Source organism: Ranitomeya imitator, chromosome 1 (assembly GCF_032444005.1).
Source record: "Ranitomeya imitator isolate aRanImi1 chromosome 1, aRanImi1.pri, whole genome shotgun sequence".
Classification (NCBI taxonomy): Eukaryota; Metazoa; Chordata; class Amphibia; order Anura; family Dendrobatidae; genus Ranitomeya; species Ranitomeya imitator.
Genome location: NC_091282.1, coordinates 697,823,498 through 697,847,462, shown reverse-complemented (window position 1 = coordinate 697,847,462; position 23,965 = coordinate 697,823,498). Strand labels below are relative to the sequence as shown.

General features: G+C 46.5%; 1 protein-coding gene across 3 annotated transcripts in view; it reads left to right on the top strand.

The window, feature by feature from the left end:
• Positions 1-23,009, top strand: part of DCAF4 (DDB1 and CUL4 associated factor 4) — a 58,560-nt gene extending 35,551 nt beyond the window's left edge. Inside the window, exons 12-14 of one of the 3 annotated variants that reach the window (XM_069731265.1) lie at positions 16,446-16,616; positions 19,879-19,993; positions 22,486-23,009. In XM_069731265.1, coding sequence (XP_069587366.1) covers positions 16,446-16,616; positions 19,879-19,993; positions 22,486-22,691 — 492 coding nt within the window. In that variant the 3' untranslated portion in view covers positions 22,692-23,009. Of the gene's footprint in view, positions 1-16,445; positions 16,617-17,503; positions 17,717-19,878; positions 19,994-22,485 lie in introns of those variants that run through there. The other 2 variants (XM_069731248.1, XM_069731257.1) reach the window with 2 other exon arrangements.
• Positions 23,010-23,965: the final 956 nt, after the last annotated feature.

Genomic DNA, 23,965 nt, shown 5'->3' with positions numbered 1-23,965 from the left:
GATAGCACGAACGCTACACAACCCCTCCATGATTCTAAGGAGGGCACTGTCGCTACTGGGCTCTCTCTTCATGTCTGCCAGCGATACCTTTTGCACAATTCCACACAAGGGAGCTTCAATGGCACATACTAGAGTGGCAGTTAATACTAAAAAACAATTTGGAAAGCCAGGTCATCCTAAATTCCTCAGTTATTCATTCCCTTCTTTGGTGGAGAAAGAACCAAAATCTTTCAAAGGGAATTCCTTGGGTGCCAAAAATATCTCTGGTAATAACAACCGATGCGAGTCCCAGAAGGTGGGGGGGCTCACATGGGAGACAGTGGCTCAGGGAAACTGGACAGTTCAGGAACTATCAGCATCCTCGAACCAAAAAGAACTTTGGGCGGTGCATCGTGCTTTTCTATCTTTTCTAACCTACATTCGGGGACATCATGTCCGAATTTTTTCGGACAACAAAGTGACAGTAGCATATATAAATCACCAGGGAGGAACAAGGTCTCGATCACTGAGTTCCTCCGCCAAAATTATCAGCCTTGCGGAAGAAAATCTACTATCCCTCTCTGCGCTACATATTCAGGGATCAAACAACGAGAAAGCAGATTACTTGAGTCGAACCCAGTTGAGACAAGGCGAGTGGTTCCTGAATCAGTCTATCTACAACCAGACCACAGAAATGTGGGGAACTCCAACAATAGACTTATTCGCCAATTCCAAAAACAAAGTAAACAAATTTTGCTCACTAAACCCAGAAGGGAATTCCCAGGCTCTAGATGCCTTTCTGATTCCTTGGACCCACAAGCTGACATGTGGTTTTCCTCCAATCATTCTGATCCCGGCAGTCATTCGGAAAGTCAGAGAGGACAAAATAAAAATGATCCTTATAGCCCCGTTCTGGCCAAAAAGGACATGGTTTTCCTGGCTAAGGATGCTATCGGTCTCAGACCCATGGATCCTACCGAATATACCAGACCTGCTACAGCAAGGACCGATCTTGCACCCACAAGAGTCGAACTTGCATTTGACAGCCTGGCTTTAGAACCGAGACTATTAAAAGAAAGGGGTTTCTCAGACAACTTAGTTGCTACGTTGTTAAAAAGTAGAAAACCTATTACTACTAAAATATATGGGAAAACGTGGAAAAAATTCTTGTCAGTCTCCAAGGTAAAAGTCCAGGATGGGCCTTCAATTGATAAAATACGTGAGTTCCTACAAAAAGGTCTGGAACAGGGGTTAGCGGTCAGTACTCTTAAGGTACAGATAGCAGCTCTGGGAGCACTCTATAACCAAAATATTGCGGCTAACCCATGGGTAATAAGATTTAAGGCAGTAACAAGATCAAAGCCTTTAACTCAAAAGATGCCCTCGTGGGACCTAAATTTAGTCCTCTCGGCATTAACGGGTCCTCCATTTGAACCCATAGAGACGATCCCCATTAAAACACTATCACTTAAGACCATTCTTCTAGTAGCTTTAACATCTGCGCGCAGAATAAGTGACATTCAAGCCCTATCCTCTAACCCACCTTTCACAAAAATATTGGATGATAGTCACTTAGACCCGACCCGGCCTATTTGCCAAAAGTGGCGTCAAAATTCCATAGGTCACAAGAAGTGTCCCTGCCGTCCTTTTGCCCAAACCCCAGAAATGAAAGAGAGCAGAACTTCCATAATCTAGATGTCAGAAGATGTCTAGTCCAATACTTAGATTCCACCAGGGAGTATAGGAAGGAGGGCTCTTTGTTTGTCTGTTTTCAGGGTCCCAGAAAAGGATTCCGGGCATCCAAAGGTACTTTGGCAAGGTGGATAAAGGAGGCAATAGCTTTGGCATGTTCATCCACAGGGAATACGATCCCGGATGGTATAAGAGCGCATTCCACAAGAGCAGTAGCTACCTCGTGCTGAGAGGTCAGAGGTATCAATAGAGCAAATCTGCAAAGCGGCCACTTGGTCATCACCATCAACCTTTTTTAGACACTATAAATTAAATCTAGCCTCTGTGTCTGACTTGACCTTCGAGCGAAGGGTTCTTGAGGCAGTGGTCCCTCCCTAAGCTTGGTCTCTGCAATTCTCTCCGTAGTGCTGTCATGGGAGACCGAGAAAGTCAGTTACTCACCGATAACTGTTTCTCGGAGCCCATGACAGCACCCGCTTATTCCCTCCCATTACAAGTGCGGTGAGCACCTTTAATTACATATAATTTATATAATATAGTATAGGCACGGGGTTCCTCTATTAAGAAATGTTATAATATGGTTTATTTCTCTGTTGTAACTAACCTGGAGGTCCTCAGATGCTCTCTAAACCAACTGATGCGAGGGAGAGGTACTGCCATTTTATCTGTAGGTTTCCTGTCCCTGAAGGGCGGATCCCCTCTCTCCATAGTACTGTCATGGGCTCCGAGAAACACCGTCATCGGTGAGTAACTATGACTTTCCACTCTGTTTTATGGCTGTGCTAGATCTAAAGGACGCATATTATCCCGTCCCCATCTACAGAGACTATCAAAAATGTCAGGGTAGCAGTCCAAATCAAGGGGGTAATAAAACATTACCAATTTGCCATCATTCCCTTTGGACTGGCCATAGCACTTCGAGTGTTCAGCAAACTAGTAGCGGAGGTAATTGCTCACCTAAAGGTACCATCACACAACGATATCGTTGCTTTTTGTGACGTAGCAACGATATCGTTAACTAAATCGTTGTGTGACAGCAACCAACGATCAGGCCCCCGCTGGGAAATCGTTGGTCGCTGGGGAAAGTCCAGCACTTTATTTTGTCGCTGAATCTGCGTGTGTGACGCCGATTCAGCGATGTAGTCACTGGTAACCAGGGTTAACATCGGGTTACTAAGCGCAGGGCCGTGCTTAGTAACCCGATGTTTACCCTGGTTACCGTTGTAAATGTAAAAAAACAAACACTACATGCTTACATTCCTGGTGTCTGGTCATGTCCCTCGCCTTCAGCTTCCCGCACTGACTGGTGAGCGCCGGCCAGCCGTAAAGCAGAGCACAGCGGTGACATCACCGCTGTACTTTACGGCCGGCGCTCAGTCAGTGCTGGAAGCTGAAGGTGAGGGACCTGACCAGACACCTGGAATGTAAGTATGTAGTATTTGTTTTTTTTACATTTACAACGGTAACCAGGGTAAACATCGGGTTACTAAGCGCGGCCCTGCGCTTAGTAACCCGATGTTTACCCTGGTTACCCGGGGACTTCAGGATCGTTGGTCGCTGGAGAGCTCTGTGTGACAGCTCTCCAGCGACCAAACAGCGACGCTGCAGCGATCAACATCGTTGTCGGTATCGCTGCAGCGTCGCTCAGTGTGAAGGTACCTTAAGAGAGCAAGACACCCTAATCGTCCCATATCTAGACGACTTCCTGGCAACCCCCCCAACATTGCAACGCGCAGTTAGAGAAGGTCATGCGTTCTTTAAAAAACTTGGGCTGGCCTCTGAACCTGGCAAAATCCAAATTAGTACTAAGCCAGGTACAGGAATATCTTGGCATCACACTAGATTCTGTCCATCGGGAGTGTCGTCTACCCTTGGAAAAAATCCAAAAGATGGTGGGGTTGGTGGCTCGAGCTTGAGATCTCCCCACCATATCCTTACGGGACTCAATGTCCCTCCTGAGGTCCATGACAGTATGCATTCCCATGGTTCAATGGGCTCAGTTACACACGAGGGAACTTCAGTGGCAGATTCTGTCAGAGGAAATTTCACTAGAAGGAAATTTAGAAGGTTGGTTCAGTTTCTCATCAAGCACAGCACTCACTAGAGTGGTGGGTGAAGACAAGCAATTTGACCCGAGGTGTCCCATGGTGGGTAGTTCCGGTCTCAAATGTGGTAACCAAGCACGCAAGCCCCAGGGGTTTGGGGGGGCCCATCTGAATGATCTAATACCACAGGGGTCTGGTCAGACGACCTGAGAGCAGCATCTTCCAATATGAAAGAGCTACTGGCAGTGAAATTTTCACTCTTAAAGGGAACTTGACACCCCCAAAATCGAAGGTGAGCGAAGCCCACCGGCATCAGGGGCTTATCTACAGCATTCTGTAATGCAGTAGATAAGCCCCTGATGTATCTGAAAAATGAGAAAAAGAGGTTAGATTATACTCACCAGGGGCGGTCCCGCTGCGGTTCTGGTCCGATGGGCAGTCGCGGTCTGGTCCGGGGCCTCCCATATTCTTACGATGTCCTCTTCTTGTCTTCACGCTGCGGCTCCGGCGTACTTTGTCTGCCCTGATGAGGGCAGAGCAAAGTACTGCAGTGCGCTGGTGCGGGCCTCTCTGACAAAGTATGCCTGCGCCGGAGCCGCAGCGTGAAGACAAGAGGACGTCATCGTAAGAAGATGGGAGGCCCCGGACCGCGACGCCCATCGGACGGGACCTCGCCTGGGTGAGTATAATCTAACCTCTTTTTATCATCTTTCAGGATACATCGGGGGCTTATCTCAGGGCTGTGGAGTCTGAGTCGGAGTTAGTTTTGGTTTGAGTCGGTAGAAATGTACCGACTCTGACTCCAGCTTTAAAAAAAAATGTATTTCATAATTGAACTTTCATATGAATTTTATAAATGTTACTCAAATATATATGTTCTATCAAACTATGAACAGTGAAAAGCAGTTCTGCTGGAGATAGACATTTCTTAAGCTGGAGTCACACATAACGATATCGTTAACGATATCGTTGCAACGTCACGCTTTTTGTGACGTAGCAACGATCCCGCTAACTATCTCGTTCTGTGGGACAGCGACCAACGATCAGGCCCCTGCTGGGAGATCGTTGGTCGTTGGGGAATGATCAGGACCATTTTTTGGTCGCTGATCACCCGCTGTCATCGCTGGATCGGTGTGTGTGTGTGTGACGCCGATCCAGCGATGTGTTCACTTGTAACCAGGGTAAACATCGGGTTACGAAGTGCAGGGCCGTGCTTAGTAACCCGATATTTACCCTGGTTACCATTGTAAAAGTAAAAAAAAACAAACTACATACTCACATTCTGATGTGTCACGTCCCCTGCCGTCAGCTTCCCTGCACTGACTGTCAGCGCCGGCCGTAAAGCAGGGCACAGCGGTGACGTCACCGCTGTTACTGCCGGCGCTGACAGTCAGTGCAGGGAAGCTGACGGCGGGGGACATGACAGACATCAGAATGTGAGTATGTAGTGTGTTTGTGTTTTTTTTGTTTTTTTTTTACTTTTACAATGGTAACCAGGGTAAATATCGGGTTACTAAGCGCGGCCCTGCACTTAGTAACCCGATGTTTACCCTGGTTACCCGGGTGCTGCAGGGGGACTTCGGCATCGTTGAAGACAGTTTCAACGATGCCGAAGTCGTTCCCCTGATCGTTGGTCGCTGGAGAGAGCTGTCTGTGTGACAGCTCCCCAGCGACCACACGACTTGCCAACGATCACGGCCAGGTCGTATCACTGGTCGTGATCGTTGGTAAGTCGTTTAGTGTGACTAAAGCTTTACTACTTGTGTCACTGTTCTCCACTGCCCTTATCTAATCTTATACTTGGTTAACCTCATGCTGCCCCAACCCCCCTACTTACAATGTATGAAACTGAAAGTGAAAATGTGTTGCAAATTCTTAGTAGTAAAGCTCCTCCTCTAGACTAGATGTTTGGTGTGCGTCATCCAAGCATCTCACAGCTGTTACTCAGAGGAAGACTGTAAGAAGTATTATCCTTTCAACAAACTCTGCATCAGTTAACTGTGAGTACATGAGGAATAACAGTATTACTGACCACTATATCGGTTGTATGACCTGGCAATAATTTTGTACAATTGTTTTTAGGAAAAACAATTGTCATTTGTATTGTGAATGCAGAATTAAAAACCTGAGTGTCAAAGAAGCGTCACATTAAATCAGCTGTATTTGAACATTTCACAATCACTCAAGATAGCAAACATTGTCTGTCAGTGTATGACAAATGATCCAGACGAAAACAAATGCTGTGAAGCCAAGATCAGTGCATATTCAGGCAAAGATAAAAATGCTCCTACCAGAGCTTCTAATCTAAAAAGACATTTACAGCGCTTTCATCCAGAAGTACTGAATGCAGTGGATGAGAAAGACTGCATCCAAACCAATGAACCAGTGCCCAGCTCTTCCAGCCAAACAAAGGAGCAGAGAACTTTGCAGCCATCAGTTGCAAGATATTTTGTCAGTGACAATGACAGTAGATACATTTAAAAAAAAACAGATCATAGAGCTTTGTTGTAAAGGATAGTGTGCCTATTTCATTATTTTCACGACCAGCTTTTATATGTCTGAATGGGGAAATGGCCTGCAAGCTTGGTGTTTCTCTGGAGAGAGAGAGAGAGAGAATTAGAAAATTAGTAATCGAAGAAGCTTTTAAACAGGAAGAACTAACTCAAGGGATGCTTTCTGTTTCTTAAAATGGATGCCTGCACACGTCACAGTGAACTATTTTGCCATCAATGTCCGATTTTTGTTTGTGATGTGACAAAAATGAAATAGTTACCAAGACATTGGCAGTAAAAGACACCAAAGCTCATCATACCAGTGAGTTTCTCCAGGTCTTGGTGGAAAAGGTTCTGCAAGACTATGAACTTAAAAAAGAGCAAGTTCTTTCTGTCGTAACTGACAATGCTTCAAATATGATAAGTACTATTAAGCTAATGAATGAGAGTAATGATGGTGACCAGCAGCTAGAAGAACATTCTGGGTCCACAGACACAGCAATGTTTGAAATAGAGGAACACCGTATTGTTACTGAGGAGCAAACTGAAGTTGCTTCAGATGAACAGCAACATGATAGTTTAGATCTTGTTGAAACTGTCAATAGGTTCTTTCATTCATCACATGCGCTGTGTTGTGCATACGCTACAGCTGGCTAGAAGACAGTCTGCAAGAAGATGCAAATTGCCTCTTCTGAGAAAGAGGACTTAATAATAATAATAATAATAATCTTTATTTATATAGCGCCAACATATTCCGCAGCGCTTTACAGTTTAACAGTTTCAAACACAAAAGTCATAAGTAACAACGTTAACAATACAATAATTAAAGCAAAATAAGACGACCCTGCTCGTGAGAGCTTACAATCTACAATGAGGTGGGGGAGATACAAAGTACAGGTGTGTATTTACAATGATGTATTTACAATCATGGTCCAGCCATCTTCAGGGGTTGGGGAATAGATGGGGATAGTGAATGGGCTACACACACACAAACATAACATAACTTTGATGAGTGAACGTGATAGGCCGCTCTGAACAAATGTGTTTTGAGCGAGCGCCTAAAACTATGCAAATTATGGATGGTCCTAATATCTTGGGGTAGAGCATTCCAGAGGATTGGCACAGCACGTGAGAAGTCTTGGAGTCGGGAGTGGGAGGTACGGATTAGTGCAGAGGTTAGCCGAAAGTCATTTGCAGAGCGCAGTGGTCTGTTAGGCTGATAGACAGAAATGAGGGAGGAGATGTAAGGGGGTGCCGCACTGTGGAGAGCTTTGTGGGTGAGAACAAGTACTTTGAATTGTATCCTGTAATGAATGGGCAGCCAGTGTAACGACTGGCGAAGAGCGGACGCGTCCGAGTAACGATTAGCCAGATGGACGACCCTGGCTGCTGCATTAAGGATGGACTGGAGAGGGGAAAGTCGAGTGAGGGGGAGGCCAATTAATAGAGCGTTACAGTAGTCCAGGCGGGAGTGGATCAGGGCGACCGTGAGGGTTTTAGCTGTCTCCATGGTGAGAAAAGGGCGGATTCTAGAGATGTTCTTTAGGTGTAAGCACTAGAGTAAGGACTTAACTCTATAGCGCCACCTGTTGGAAGTAGCGATCCTACACGTCACAATCAACTCTTTAACGAGTCGTGCAATATGACTTAGGATAAAAGCCAAATTAGTATCCCAATTCGCAGACACGGTGTTTCGGGCTGTTGGCCCTCGTCAGTGCGAAGCATGAGAACTAATTTGGCTAGGTGAGAGGCTCTGGACTGGGGTCTAAGGGGTATCGTTTCTCCTTATGGAGAGTGACATACCAAGAAGGACATGCTGCTGCACCGATTGGCAAGGTGAGAAAATTGGCTACTGTTGCCAGAACCCCTAAAGTTGACTCAATTTTGAAGAGACGTGCTGGAAAAGGGGCAATTATTGATCAAGCCACATGATGGGGCAGTACTTACTTAATGATTCAGCGCTTGGTTGAACTGAAAACCTTTCTTGTAGACATGGCTAACCCTCAACTGACGCTAAATGAAAGTCAGTGGAATCAGGTGACTGAGCTGGAAAAATTGCTAGAGCACCCATTTACAGTGACTAAAAAATTACAAGCAGAGGACTTAACTCCAGGTATTTTCTTAAAGGAGTGGAAGAACCTGATGTTTAGCCTGTCCCAAAGAGGAGGGTTAATTGCAAGTGGCATTTCTACATCAATGAAATGGAGAGAGGAGCTACTATTACAAAATAACATTCTTTTGGCAGCTGTTTATGTAGACCCAATGCATCGGATTCTTCTAGATGATCAACAGCTAACTAAAGGAAAATAAGCTCTGTTTGAAATAGCAGTAAGGATGAATTTGGTCATCCTGCCACATCTTCACCCTCATCAACTGATGAAAAATGTAATTTCAAAAAATATTTGGATCACAAGGACCGTGCAAAGCGTTCCCGCATAGAAGAGTCATCCCCATCAAAGAACACAGCCAGTACATTTCAACAGAATTTTTCATGTGCACTAAAAGAAATTGTGAAATTTGACCGTTCATCAAAAATAACAGTGCAACAAGCGATTCTCTGTATCCTGATATTGTCAGAGATGTTGCCCGAGTGGTTACTGCTTTGCCACCAACCCAAGTTAGTGTAGAGAGGTTGTTCTCTGCTCTCAAAATAATTAGATCAGATTTGAGGGCATCCATGAAGAAGGATCTGACAGAGGCAGTACTTTTTCTGAGGACAAATTTATAGATTTCTTAACTGCATAAGTGTTTATTGCATATTTACTTACAAGAGTTTAGAAAAGTTGTTTGCTATATTCTAATTGTATTCTAATAAATATAGTTTTTGCTCTAAGTGGTCTGATTAATTATGATGGTGAGAAACTGAATAAGCACGATGTTAATATTTGACAACAGTAAATTGTTATGAATTGGCCATTTATGAAGGAGTCGGAACCTGATAAAATCCAGGAGTCTGAGTTGCAACTGTGGCTTACCAACTCCAATGCCCTGGCTTATCTACAGCATTTCAGAATGCTGTAGATAAGCCCCTGATGGCTGTGGGCTTAGTTCAACTTCGCTTTTGGGGTGACGGGTTCCCTTTAAGATTCCTGAACTCGCATCATGTCAGGATATACAGACAACCGGGTAATGGTAGCCTATTTAAATCACCAAGGGGATACCTGATCCCAGTCACTAATTGAAGTAACAAGAGAGGGATTTTTGGTTCTTACCGTAAAATCTTTCTTGGAGCCTTCATTGGGGGACACAGGTAACGATGGGTGTATGCTGCTGTCACTAGGAGGCTGACACTATGCAAATAAAGAAGTAACTCCTCCCCGGCAGTATACACCTTCCGACAGGCACCAGGCAACTCTGTGCAAAAGCAGTAGTAGGAACAGGTAATATAAAACTCAACCCATGTACCAACCCATAACAACGGCACGTTGGCCAACACGGTACAACTTCAAGGGAGGGTGCTGTGTCCCCCAATGAAGGCTCCAAGAAAGATTTTACGGTAAGAACCAAAAATCCTTCTTCTTTCTCGCCTCATTGGGGGACACAGGTAACCATGGAACGTCCAAAAGCAGTCCCTAGGGCGCGATATTCTGCAGAACAAAGGAGTTGGGTCGGCCGGTCAGAAACCGCCTCCTGCAGTATCCTCCTACCCAGGCTCGCGTCTGCAGAAGCCGGAGTATGCACCTTGTAGAATTTGACAAAGGTGTGAATGGATGACCATGTTGCGGCCTTGCAAACCTGCGAGGCCGAAGCTTGGTGACGAACTGCCCAGGAAGCTCCCACAGCCCGGGTAGAGCGAGCCTTCACCCCCGACGGAGGCAGTTTGTCTTGAACACAGTATGCCTCTAGAACCGCCGAACGGATCCAACGAGCAATTGTGGACTTGGAGGCGCCCCTTTCGCCGCCCTTCCGAGACGATGAACAGAGAATCGGCCTGACGAAAAGAGGCAGTTCTGGCGAGATAAATTGGGATAGCCCTGACCACATCCAACTTGTGTAGAGATTTCTCCAAGGGATGAACCGGGGAAGGGCACAAGAAGGGAGGACAATGTCCTCATTGATGTGAAAAGCCGAAACCACCTTTGGTAGAAAGGAAGGAACCGGACAAAGAACCACTTTATCCTGATGCAGGACTAGGAAGGGAGAACGACCGGATAATGCTGCCAGCTCCGACACTCTTCTAATGGAGGTGTTGGCGACCAAAAAGGCCACATTCCAGGAAAGAAGCGAGAAGGAAATGTCCTGAATCTGTTCAAAGGGCGCACGCTGGAGGGCGTCAAAAACGAGGTTGAGGTCCCAAGGCTCGACAGGAGGACGATAAGGGGGAGCTATATGAGCGACCCCCCTGGATGAAGGTCCTCACCTGAGGCAGGGAGGCCAGGTCTCTTTGAAAAAGAATGGACAGAGCGGAAATCTGACCCTTCAAGGTGCTAAGGGAAAGACCCGAATCTAGACCCGCTTGAAGGAAACTGATAAGGGATGGAAGGGAAAAGGTCATAGGAAACAGATTGTTGTCCTGACACCACCGGAAAAAAGCCTTCCAACACCTGTGGTAAACACGCGAGGAAGCCGGTTTTCTCACCCTTATCATAGTCTGGATGAAAAAAAACCTGCGTCCTTCAGGACCGCGGCCTCAACTGCCATACCGTTAAATTCAGAGACCGAGAATTCGGGTGGAAGAGGGGACCCTGCGAAAGAAGGTCCGGGAGATCCGGAAGCCTCCACGGAACGTCCGATAGCATGTTCACCAGTTCCGCATACCAGGCCCTGCAAGGCCAATCTGGAGCTACTAAGAGCACGGGAACCCCTTCTGTCTTGATCTTTTTTTACGAGCCTTGGGATCAAGGGGAGGGGTGGAAACGGGGCATCTGGAACTGGGTCCATGAGATCACAAGAGCGTTGCATCCGACTGCCATCGGATCCAGAGATCTGGAGACATACTGGGGAACCTTGTGGTTTGCCCAGGAAGCCATCAAGTTGAAGTCTGGAACGCCCCACCGCTGGCAAATCTGGCTGAAGACTGCGGGAAGAAGAGACCACTCGCCCGCCACAATGCCCTGGCGACTCAGTCGGCTTCCCAATTGTCCACTCCTGGGATGTGGACAGCTGACAGAAGGAACGTGACCCTCCGCCCAACGCAGAGTTTTTGCCACTTCCGCCATGACTTGCCTGCTGTGAGTCCCTCCCTGATGGGTTTATGTAAGCCACGGCTGTGGCATTGTCCGACTGAATGTGGATCGGTTTCCCTGAAAGGAGTGACTCCCAGCGGATGAGGGCTAGGAAGATGTCTCTGATTTCCAAGAGGTTGATAGGGAGGCATGCCTCCTGAGCAGTCCAGCGGCCCTGGGCCATGAGGTGAAGAAAAACCGCTCCCCAACCTTGGAGGCTGGCGTCGGTGGTGATCACCTCCATTCTGCGCGGGAGGTCATTTCTCCCTCCCCACTGGCAGGTGGACAGCGTTCACCAAGAGAGACTTTCACCCTGGGCAAGAGGCGAAACGGACGATCCAGGGAAAGTGGGTACCTGTCCCAGGCAGACAGAAGGGCCAGCTGGAGGGGACGAGAGTGGAACTGAGCATAGGGGACTGCTTCCATGGAAGCGACCATTTTCCCCAGAACCCTCATGGCGAGGCGGAGAGACAGAGGATTCAGGCTTTTTAGAGCTCTGACCCCCCGGCGAAGAGAAAGGAACTTCTCTCTTTGGGAAGAAGGACCTGAGCCTGAGAGGTATCGAATTCAATGCCCAGGAACTCCAGACACTGCGTTGGAATCAGGGAAGACTTCTGATAATTGATTAACCAGCCGAGGTGAAGAAGCTTGTCCAGAGTAAGCTGGAGGCTCTGGCTGCAATCCTGACAGGATGGACCCTTGATCAAGAGGTCGTCGAGGTATGGGATTACCAGAATCCCCTTTGAACGAAGAATGGCCATGACAGCTGCCATGACCTTCGTGAAGACCCTGGTCGCAGACACCAGACCGAAGGGGAGGGCCGCAAACTGATAATGATGACCCTGGATCGCAAACCGGAGGAATCTCTGATGCCGTACGCAAATAGGAACGTGAAGGTACGCATCTCGGATATCCACGGAACACGGGAAATCTCCCTGTTCCATGGACGCGACCACAGAGCGTAGAGATTCCATCCTGAAGCGCCGAATCCGGAGATGGCGGTTCAGCTGCTTGAGATCCAAAATTGGACGGAGAGCCGTCCTTTTTTGGAACCACGAACAGGTTTGAGTAAAAACCCGAAAACCGCTCGCGATAAGGCACCGGAACTACGACTCCTGAGGCGAGGAGCGAATCGACGGCCTGGAGGAGTCCTGAGAGGTGGGAGGGCTGTTTGGGAGGACGAAAGAGCAGGAAACGTCTTCCTGGGGGCGAAAAAAATTCTACCTTGTAGCCTGAAGTGACGATCTCCCTGACCCAGGCATCGACGACTACTGATAGCCAAACCTCTGAGAACAGAAGAAGCCGGCCTCCCACCCTGGAGGGATTTCCAGGTGTGGGCGACCCGTCATTTATTAGAAAACCTGTGGCCCCGAGATCCCGATGGTTTTGCGAGGTGGCTCTTAGCCCTCCAGCGTGGTGGAGGCCTGAAAGGTTTTCTTCGGTCTCCTTGCGAGGAAGAACGGTCCAGGTTGGAGTTTCCTGAGGCGAAGGACCGAAAAGGGCAAAAGGACTGGGGGCCCCTCCTGTTGAAGGGATGTTTGGACTTGCACTGGGGTAAGGAGGTACTCTTACCCCCTGTAGCGTCCGAGATCATTTGATCCAACTGCGCGCCGAAGAGTCTAGAACCCTGGAAGGGCAGACCAGTGAGAAATTTCTTAGAAGCGGGGTCAGCGTTCCACGCTTTTAGCCAGAGAATCCGGCGAATGTCTACAATGTTGCTATTAGCCCTGGTGGAGCAGGCCACTGCATCAAGGGAGGCATTCATGAGGTATTTTCCCGCAAAAGAAATCAGATCCACCAAATCACAGTTCCTCAGCAGGAGCAGAGGCCAAAATGCCCTTCGCATGGTCTTGGCCCAGGCTGACACAGCCTTGGCTACCCAGGACGAGGCGAAACTAGGGCAGAGGGAGGCTCCGGACGCCTCAAATGCCGATTTTGCTAATGCCTCGATTTGCCTGTCCATGGGGTCCTTAAGGGAAGCCGCGTCCGGGACAGACAGGACCGTCTGCGAGGATAGCCTGGAGATGGGTGGGTCGACCTTACAAGACTTGGACCATTTGGAGACAAGGTCGGAGTGAAAAGGGTATAGCACATCAAGCCGTTTCCTGCCAGGGAAATGCTTACCAGGGTTTTTCCAGTGTGTAGATGTAGTGTTATCAAACTCCTTGTGATTAGGAAAAACCCTAGAGGGACGTTTATTCTGTTTAAACGCAACGGAGATGTCCTGAGAGCTTGCCTCATCCTCTTTAAGCTCAAGCGTTTGAATGATAGCTGAAATAAGGCTATCGACCATCTCCTGTGTTCCGGAAGTCTGATCTGCATCAGTCAGATTCCGACTGAGAGGATAGGTCAGACCCGATGTCTGCCTGCAAGGAGGGGGAATGGGCAGATAGGGGAATCCCGTCCAGGGAACTGGAAGAGGATCTAGATAAGGTCCTCTTTCTCTCTTTTGTCCGGTCTGCCTCTGTGAGGGTCTTGGACAGGTGCGAGCGAATCGCCGTGTGAGGCGTTCGTGGCACTGGTGGCATGAGAGAGAAGTGGGATACGTTCAAGTGCCTGGACCAGGGACTGAGAATCCTTAGTCAGGTCAGACACTGATTGAGACATAGCAACAGCCCACTCCGGGGAAGGGGGTGCACTCATCCCGGGACCTAGGAGCTTCCTGAGGGACTGACATGGTGGGAGGAACGCAGGATGGACAGAAAGGTGAAGGCTGACCTGAGGCCCACTTTTTCTTAGTGAGCGCAGGCGTAATGGATGGCCATAGTGGCAAAGGCCGGAGTGGGGTCGGACATAGGTGGATATATTACCTTGTCCTGGAGCGGAGAAGTACTGCCGGGAGGAGTTGAGCCCGAGAGAGCAGTAGTTCTGAGCCTCCTGAAAGACAGCGACAGTGGTAGCCGCAGGTGCCTGTGTTCCCCTGAGATTCTTCTGTCCCACGGTGACTTCTGGAAAATCTTGATGTACCCCCATGTGATGACACCCACCCCCCCCCCCCCCTTAGAAGATCGCTTGCCGTGCGGGCTGGAGGGGGGATAGATGTTTCGTACTGTTGCTTGAAGATCCCCTACCTGGTATTGAGGAACACATCAGGATCCCTTGTAGGATGGAGAGTCCTGGAAGAAGTCCTCCTTCCCGTGCCACGAACTCCGGCGCAGAAGACTGCGTCGACCCCTAAGGGGGAGAGGGTCACTGGAAGTGACCGCCATCTTCCCCTCAGCCCACTCCAAGGAGAGGGATGAGGGGAAAGCGGGCAGGACTGGCCACTGAAGTCACCCTGAACACCCAAATAGGTGAGAGGGTGCGATGTGGGTGATGCCACACTGCTCTCTCGGTCGCTCAAAGTGAGGAAAACTGGGTGAGAAAAACTGCACCCTGTTACCCTGAAGAAAGTATCTGAAAAACTAAGGAGAAATGATTAATAACACACAACAAAATCCTGTAAAAGAAATTCGGATCTGGGGTTAGATCCAGGTCCGCCTCCTACAGACCCTAAGCAAAAACTGAGTTGCCTGGTGCCTGTCGGAGGGTGTATACTGCCGGGGGAGGAGTTACTACTTTATTTGCATAGTGTCAGCCTCCTAGTGGCAGCAGCATACACCCATGGTTACCTGTGTCCCCCAATGAGGCGAGAAATCAATCTGCCAACTAGCCGAGGACAACCTGTGGTCCTTGACGGCACTTCACACAAAAAAAGCGGTAGACAATTACAGGGCATACTTCCTGAGTTGGTCTCGCCTGAGGCAGGGAGAATTGGTTTAATTCCCATCAGTATTCAATCAAATCTCAGAAAGATGGGGGGACACCAGACATAGATCTGTTTGCGAACAATCTAAACCAGAAGGCGGACACCTTCTGCTCCATAACTCCATTAGGGAACCCTGTTGCGTTAGATGCATTCCTGATTCCATGGAACTAAAGGCTAGCATATGCATTTCCCCAAATCGCGCTAATACCAGCAGTTCTGAGGAAAATACGGGAGGACAGAGCTCGGGTAGCCCCCTTCTGGTCAAAGAGGATTTGGCTTTCATGGGTAAGGGGTATGTCCATCTCCGACCCTTGGGTACTCCCAGATCTCCCAAATCTCCTCTCCCAGGGACCAGTAGCGCACCCACAGGTAGCAAATTTACACATGACAGCCTGGAATTTGAAAGGGTGCTATTAAGGGATAAAGGGTTCTTGCCCGGTCTGGTATTAACCCTTCTACAAAGCAGGAAACCGATAACCACCAAACAGTATGGTAAAATCTGGAAAAAAAATTCCTTTCATCTTCAGGCTCTAAAGAGAATGAGGGAGTTCCTCTTAGGGCCATATTAGAGTTCCTGCAGAAGGGGTTGGAACAAGGTCTGGCCACAAGTACCCTAAGGCTATGTGCACACGTCTGGAAAGTATTCAGAAATTTCCTGAGGTTTTCCGCAGGAATTCTGCTCGCGTTTGTCGCATTTTTATCGCGTAGTTTGCTTGTTTTTTTTTTTTGTGCGGATTTTTCACGTTTCTTTTCCGGAGGTTCCCAATGCAATAATATAGTGGGAAATCCGCTTAAAATCTGCAAAATTAATGAACATGCTGTGTATTTTTCCGCATGCGTTTTTTTTTTTTTTTGAGGAAAAACGCAACATGTGCACCAAAATTGCAGAAACCATTAAAAATTATGGGATGCTTAATGTATACGTTTTTTTAAGCATTTTTGCCTCGGAAAGCCGCTGAAAAATGCGCAAAAAATCTGACTGTGCAATATACTATGTGGCTGGGCAATATACTATGTGGCTGGGCAATATACTATGTGGCTGGGCAATATACTACGTGGACATGCATATTCTAGAATACCTGATGCATTAGAATCGGGCCACCATCTAGTATAATATAGAAATGCTTTGTGCACCTGCATAGAGAAGAAAATCTTTTCTGTTTTGTCTAAAAAGCTTTAGTTGGTGCAGCAGTGGCTAATGGGTTTTTGTTTTCCAACCTGCTTTTTTTCTCGTTCACACTGCTGATTTAAGTGGATTCTTCATATTTTACAGTTGTCGTTGTCCAGAGTGAAATGTTTCAAGAGCTCTTTCTTTCCGTTTTAGAGTTTATTGCTTTATAACGGATGTCGCTCTGGAGAAGTGTTCTCTATTGATCTTCGAGTGCCGCACAAAAATTGGAAGAAAGGGATATCGTTCTCGCAAAACTCCAGTATTTCATGTCTGCGCCTTCTCAATGATGAGAACTACATGGTGGTGTCTGATATGTCTGGGCAGGTATGAAGTAGCTTAACATTTTAAAAATGTGCCATTAAAAAAAAAATAAAAACAAATGTGTTAATTTTACTCCATTAAAAACATTTTAAAAAAAACTGAAAACTGTTTGGGATGTCCATTCTTAAACATTAGGAGGGGCAATTGCTGAAATTTGCCATGAACACCTAGTGTAGTGCATCGTCCCTTGTAAAAGGGGAATATGCTGCCAGCATCATCAGGCTATTTGATTAATACAATTGTTCTATCCTCATTCTTTCCTATAAACTTCTTCCCCTTATATGATGCTTACCATCATAAGTGGGCAGCAGCACTCAAAAGGAAGACTACCACCCCTGAAAAATGTCAGTGTGTGTGTTATGATTCAAGTGCTGGGAATAGAACACATTACTCTTCTTTGATAGTACCTGCGTTTATTTGTGAAAAAAACGGAAATTTGGCGAAAATTTTTAAAATTTTGCAATTTTCAAACTTTGAATTTTTATGCAATTAAATCAGAGATATGTCACACAAAATACTTAATAAGTAACATTTCCCACAGGTCTCCTTTACATCAGCATAATTTTGGAACCAAATTTTTTTTTTGTTAGGGAGTTATAAGGGTTAAAAGTTGACCAGCAATTTCTCATTTTTACAACACCATTTTTTTTTTTTTTTTAGGGACCACATCTCATTTGAAGTCATTTTGAGGGGTCTATATGATAGAAAATACCCAAGTGTGACACCATTCTAAAAACTGCACCCCTCAATGTGCTCAAAACCACATTCAAGATGTTTATTAACCCTTCAGGTGTTTAATAGGAATTTTTGGAATGTTTAAATAAAAATGAACATTTAACTTTTTTACACAAAAAATTTACTTCAGCTCCAATTTGTTTTATTTTACCAAGGGTAACAAAAGAAAATGGACCCCAAAAGTTGTTGTCCAATTTGTCCTGAGTACGCTGATACCCCATATGTGGCAGTAAACCACTGTTTGGGCGCATGGGAGAGCTCGGAAGGGAAGGAGCGCCGTTTGACTTTTCAATGCAAAATTGACAGAAATTGAGATGGGATGCCATGTTGCGTTTGGAGAGCCACTGATGTGCCTAAACATTGAAACCCCCCACAAGTGACACCATTTTGGAAAGTAGACCCCCTAAGGAACTTATCTGGATGTGTGGTGAGCACTTTGACCCACCAAGGGCTTCACAGAAGTTTATAATGCAGAGCCATAAAAATAAAACAATTTTTTTCCCACAAAAATTTTTTTTTAGCCCCCAGTTTTGTATTTTCCCTAGGGTAACTGGAGAAATTGGACCCCAAAAGTTGTTGTCCAATTTGTCCTGAGTACGCTGATACCCCATATGTGGGGGTGGGGACCACCGTTTGGGCGCATGGGAGGGCTCGGAAGGGAAGGAGCGCCATTTGGAATGCAGACTTAGATGGAATGGTCTGCAGGCGTCACATTGCGTTTGCAGAGCCCCTAATGTACCTAAACAGTAGAAACCCCCCACAAGTGACCCCATATTGGAAACTAGACCCCTCAATGAACTCATCTAGATTTGTTGTGAGAACTTTGAACCCCCAAGTGTTTCACTACAGTTTATAACGCAGAGCCGTGAAAATAAAAAATCTTTTTGTTTTCCCACAAAAATTATTTTTTAGCCCCCAGTTTTGTATTTTCCCAAGGGTAACAGGAGAAATTGGACCACAAAAGTTGTTGTCCTGTTTGTCCTGAGTACGCTGATACCCCATATGTTGGGGTAAACCCCTGTTTGGGCACACGGGAGAGCTCGGAAGGGAAGGAGCACTGTTTTACTTTTTCAACGCAGAATTGGTCCACAGAGTCATGTGAGGTCTTGTTTTTTGCGGGACGAGTTGACGTTTTTATTGAAAACCTTTTCGGGCACGTGACATTTTTTGATCGCTTTTTATTCCGATTTTTGTGAGGAAGAATGACCAAAAACCAGCTATTCATGAATTTCTATTGGGGGAGGCGTTTATACCGTTCCGCATTTGGTAAAATTGATAAAGCAGTTTTATTCTTCGGGTCAGTACGATTACAGCGACACCTCATTTATATCATTTTTTTATGTTTTGGCGCTTTTATACGATAAAAACTATTTTTTACAGAAAAAATAATTATTTTGGCATCGCTTTATTCTCAGGCCTATAACTTTATTTTTTTGCTGATGATGCTGTATGGCGGCTCGTTTTTTTGTGGGACAAGATGACGTTTTCAGCGGTACCATGGTTATTTATATCTGTCTTTTTGATCGCGTGTTATTCCACTTTTTGTTCGGCGGTATGATAATAAAGCGTTGTTTTTTGCCTCGTTTTTTTTTTTTCCTTACGGTGTTTACTGAAGGGGTTAACTAGTGGGACAGTTTTATAGGTCGGGTTGTTACGGACGCGGCGATACTAAATATGTGCACTTTTATTGTTTTTTTTATTTAGATGAAGAAATGTATTTATGGGAATAATATTTTTTTTTTTTTTTCATTATTTTGGAATATTTTTTTTTTTTTTTACACATTTGGAAATTTTTTTTTAACTTTTTTACTTTGTCCCAGGGGGGGACATCACAGATCAGTGATCTGACAGTTTGCACAGCACTCTGTCAGATCACTGATCTGACATGCAGCGCTGCAGCCTTCACAGTGCCTGCTCTGAGCAGGCTCTGTGAAGCAACCTCCCTCCCTGCAGGACCCGGATCCGGGGCTAGAGCAGGGAGGGAGGGAGGTAAGACCCCCGCAGCAACGCTATCACATCGCGTTGCTGCGGGGGGCTCAGGGAAGCCCGCAGGGAGCCCCCTCCCTGCGCGGTGCTTCCCTGCACCGCCGGCACATCGCGATCATGTTTGATCGCGGTGTGCCAGGGGTTAATGTGCCGGGGGCGGTCCGTGACCGCTCCTGGCACATAGTGCCGGATGTCAGCTGCGATAAGCAGCTGACACCCGGCCGCGATCGGCGGCGCTCCCCCCGTGAGCGCTGCCGATCGCTATGACATACTATCCCGTCCAGGGTCAGATAAGCCCAGGGCACCTCAACGGGATAGTACGTCTAAGGTCACAGAGGGGTTAAAAAAAATATATTTTTTTGCAAACTACTTGTTTAAAATTATAAGCCATAGAGACAAATGTTATATACTATAGATCTTAGAATAATGGAATTATAATTAACTAGGTGTCACATTTTACATATTGGACTTCTAACAAACTTTTGTTTTGCAGGTAATAGAATATAAGGATTAAATACTATATATTTTCTATTGTGCATTGTAGATTAAGCTGTGGGATCTGCGGATGGCGAAGCCTGTGCGGCGCTATGAAGGACATGTTAACAGTTATGCTTGCCTACCAGTGCATGTGAAAGAAGATGAAGGGTTGCTGCTTGCAGGTACAAAATGTGCCTCAAATCATTTCAACAATTCATGCAGAGAATTCAAAGTCTTTGAAGTGCTGGGTTGTGTGGACAAATTTTACTTTAATATTTTCTCATCTTTTTGGCGATAGCATGAATAAGCTGCCTGATTCACTTCTACAATATTCATTTCCTCTGTATCGGTGTTGTCCTCCTCGAAGTCATCAGCAAGCGGACCACGTGTGCCCGTTGATTCCTTAGATGGAGAATTTTCTCGATTAGTAGAAGGAATCATTGTGGACCTTGTGTGTCTAGACTGAGGAGTTGGATTTAGATAGCATTTCATATCCTCTGAGGTGGTCTCCCCAGCTAAGTTTGCCTTCTGTTCAGGGATCCGTCTGGTTTTACCCATGGATGTCTGCAGTTAATGTTGTATGTCGGTAATTTTGATGGGATATGGGGGAGTGGAGCAATCACTCCATGGTGTCTAGCCCCTCATCAGCAAGCCCATCTCGGGTCAAGTTCCTGTATGTCTATTGGGGACGTGCACAAACTCCTGCAAGACGGTCCACAAAAAGTTATTGTGGGAATATAAATCTGAAGTTATTCTAGGATTTGCCAAAAGAGGTCGCCAGAATCCCCTTAATGCTTATTCCAGTGTCTTTATATAGAATCACACCATTTGGTAGACACTGGGAAATCCAGAGAATAAAATTAATAGTAATTTGTGCTGTATGAAGTAATGTCAATGAAGCATCCGATTTGTGCCACAAAAGCCCAGCACAGACAGCCCCACATCCACACCCAGGGCACAGAGCTGAGTTGCCACTACGATAGTCAGTCTCCGAATATGGCGGTGAGTAGTTTTGGTGGGAAAAAGTCTCCAGGCTATGACGCTGGGGCGGGAGCACTCCCGGGTTCCAGCCGCACTCCCTCTGGTTCCTCCCAAGGTTCCCCTCCACTGAGCCCAGGACTGTGGCAGGCCTCAGAGGTAAGATCACCTACGCAAGGCCCAGCAAGTGCGCTGCAGGGTGCCTAGATCGTGGTCTGCGTTGCGCGGTCAGCATTCGGGAGCGGGCGGGATCCCCCCCTTACCTCTGCTCTGCATTCTGTGCTGTACAGGCATGTATCTTCGGCTGGAGCCTCCTTTACGGTGTCGGAGGCGGCACGACTCGTCCTCCCTCCTGCAGTGTCCCTGTGACACTGTCGGCCTGCCTGTGTCTCCCTCGGTGTCCTGCTTGCGAGCCGTGGAGGCCGTAGTCTCTGGTGTGGCCGTGTGCCATGCTGTCTGCACCTATTCCTCCGATCCTAGGGTCCCCCGTCGGCAGTCTCCTCCTTCCTGGGTCTCCCTTGAAGTAGAAGGGGCACTGGGTAAGATGTGGGTGCCTTGGAAAGCCTTTTAACTTCGCTCGTTTCATGGAGCTCTTCCACCATGTGTCCTGCTCTTACGGTGGTTGGACATGCCCCCCAAGCAAAACTGTTTTAGATCACAGAAGCTTTTGTAGCATAAATATGCTGGTTACAGGGCTCCAGACTGCAATGCATTTTGATAGCTATCACACAATTTAGGCCGGGGTCAAACTTGCGAGTGCCTCTCGAGTCTCTCGCATCAATACCTGGGACCCCTTTTTGAAAAAGCAGACCGCGAAACGTGCGTAAGGGGGGCTGCGTGTGGAACTTGGAAAGACATCCATACACGATGGGTAAGCTGCTTGGTACTTATGAATGGTAATATCTTTGCACTGTGGCACTTTAACTAATAATTTAACTATGGGAGATTGTGGCATTTGTTACATGAAATCCTTATACTAGTGATCTTGTACTAGCAGCCCCAGGGATGTGATATATACTTTTCTTTCTGTTTCGCCGCTACCATCTGTTTCCTCCTCACTTTATCCTGTGCTATATATGTATTTACTGATGTAATGTTTTCAGAATATTGTTGATTAATAAACGTATATTTTTAAATATGTGTATTGGGATCTATATACTCCGTTTTTTTGTTTTATATCAATACCTGGCACTGCCACCGGCACTCGGGACCGGAGTTTGTGGCTGCATGTATATCTATGCAGCTGAACATTCCTTTCCCGAGTGCCGGCGGCAGTGCCAAGTATTGATGCATGACACTCGCGCGAGTTTCTCGCATTGCACTCGCAAGTATGACTCTGGCCTTAGATACAGAAGTGTTATTTATTGACACATTCAGTGTATAAAGGGTGAACATGTTTTGATTTATTTAATTGACCTGTTGCTCCCCAATCGAGTTTTTCCTACTCTGGAAATCTGAATCTGCTTAATGCATTTAAAAAAATAAATAAAATAAAACTCGTTTAAGCAGAAAACTTGTTAGTTTAATGTTCACATGCCAATTGCCAATGTAACTGTGTTCAGTGAGTGACTGTTCTTGCATGCCTGAATGTTTTTTTTGTTTTTGTTTTTTTTACTTTCCAAATAGGCTATTAAATATTAATCCAACACCAACAGAATTAAAGTTTGTTTGTTTTTTTTTTTTTTTCCTTTTGCAGTTGGACAAGATTGTTACACAAGAATATGGAGTGTCCAGGATGCCCAGCTTCTGAGATCGATCCCATCACCGTATACTGCCTCCAAGGAATTTATACCAAATGTTGCATTCTCTGCCTATCATGGTGGGAAAAGACCTGTACCTGGTTTACTTATGGCTGTCAAGACAGAATTCTATCACTTTACGTACAACACCCGGGACTTTTAATACCACTGAAGAACTTGTTTTGCAGTGACTTTAATCTAGTTTATACTTCAATGTCTTCCTGATACCGGTCAGCTTGGGAAGTACATGTGTTTTAAACTGCATAAATCAATTTCTGAATGAGTTTTAACAGATATTTTCACAGCCAGCTATTATAATTATTTTTATTTTTCTTTTTTGTTGTTGTTGTTGCTTAAACCACTTTTTAGAATATATTTAACTTGCCTATGACATAGATTGGGTTGGGATTAACCAACCCTGAAAGTCCAATGGAACATTTTTTTTTATTTTTTTTTAATAAAAAATGGTGGAACTGCTCTATTTCCCCAGTACTGACCCTGATTGCTGTCCGAGGCTGGGGGCACTGATTTTCGGAGAACCGCTCCAACCGGAGCATGTGGGGATGTCGGCGAGACACTTCAGGATTTGGAAGTTGGGGCTGAGAGGAGCGTGGCACGCTATGAGCACGAGTTTTGAGGTGGGGGGGTGGGGTGGAGTGGAAGGCGCTGGATTGCTGACAGCGCATACGTGACAAATCTTCTGGGTCGGAGGTGAAACTGGATGGGATGTCGGGAGCGCGGACACATGCATCGGCTGGGCTATTTCTTAGTTAAGAACATGTGCTGCCAGAATACACTGCAAAACTCAATGGTTTAGGCTTGTTTCACATTTTCTTTGGGCAGGGCAGCGGAGGGCTGTGTACTTCATCCAATAACCCCCTGCCCACTGCCACACCTCTTCCATTCAGCTCCACCTAAGTCTTCATGTGTCCTGCATACCTATCTTTAACATTGGGTATGCAGGCCATGCGGGTTTAATGGAGGAAGTACGCAGCCCTCTGCAAATGTGAAACCAGCCTTAGGGGCTCACTTGCACCTCCCCTGATGTTGGGTTTTGCCAAGTTCTGTCATTGCATTTGCAATTAACACTACAATCAGGAGGTCATCCTTCATAGGTACAGGATCACACTAGGTTAAAAGGTCCCTCCAACCACCACCAGTGGGTTTTTTTTGTTCCTATTGAGGACAGACACATGAGTGGGAGATTTAAGGATCTGTGTAGTAGAGCAGGATCTCCTGGTCTGATGAGGATTTTGGGTGGGGTGATGGTCCTCGCTGCCCTTTTCCTTTCTTCTGTGGGTACAGAGCTAGAAGCCGCACAGATCAAGGGGTCCCCTCAGCCTGTGCAATAGGCTGTCCTGAGATGAGCTGCCCCCCCTATTCCTCTGGGTAGGGGGGTGCCGTGCTCACGCCGTCCATCCCTGCACCTGGCTCGTG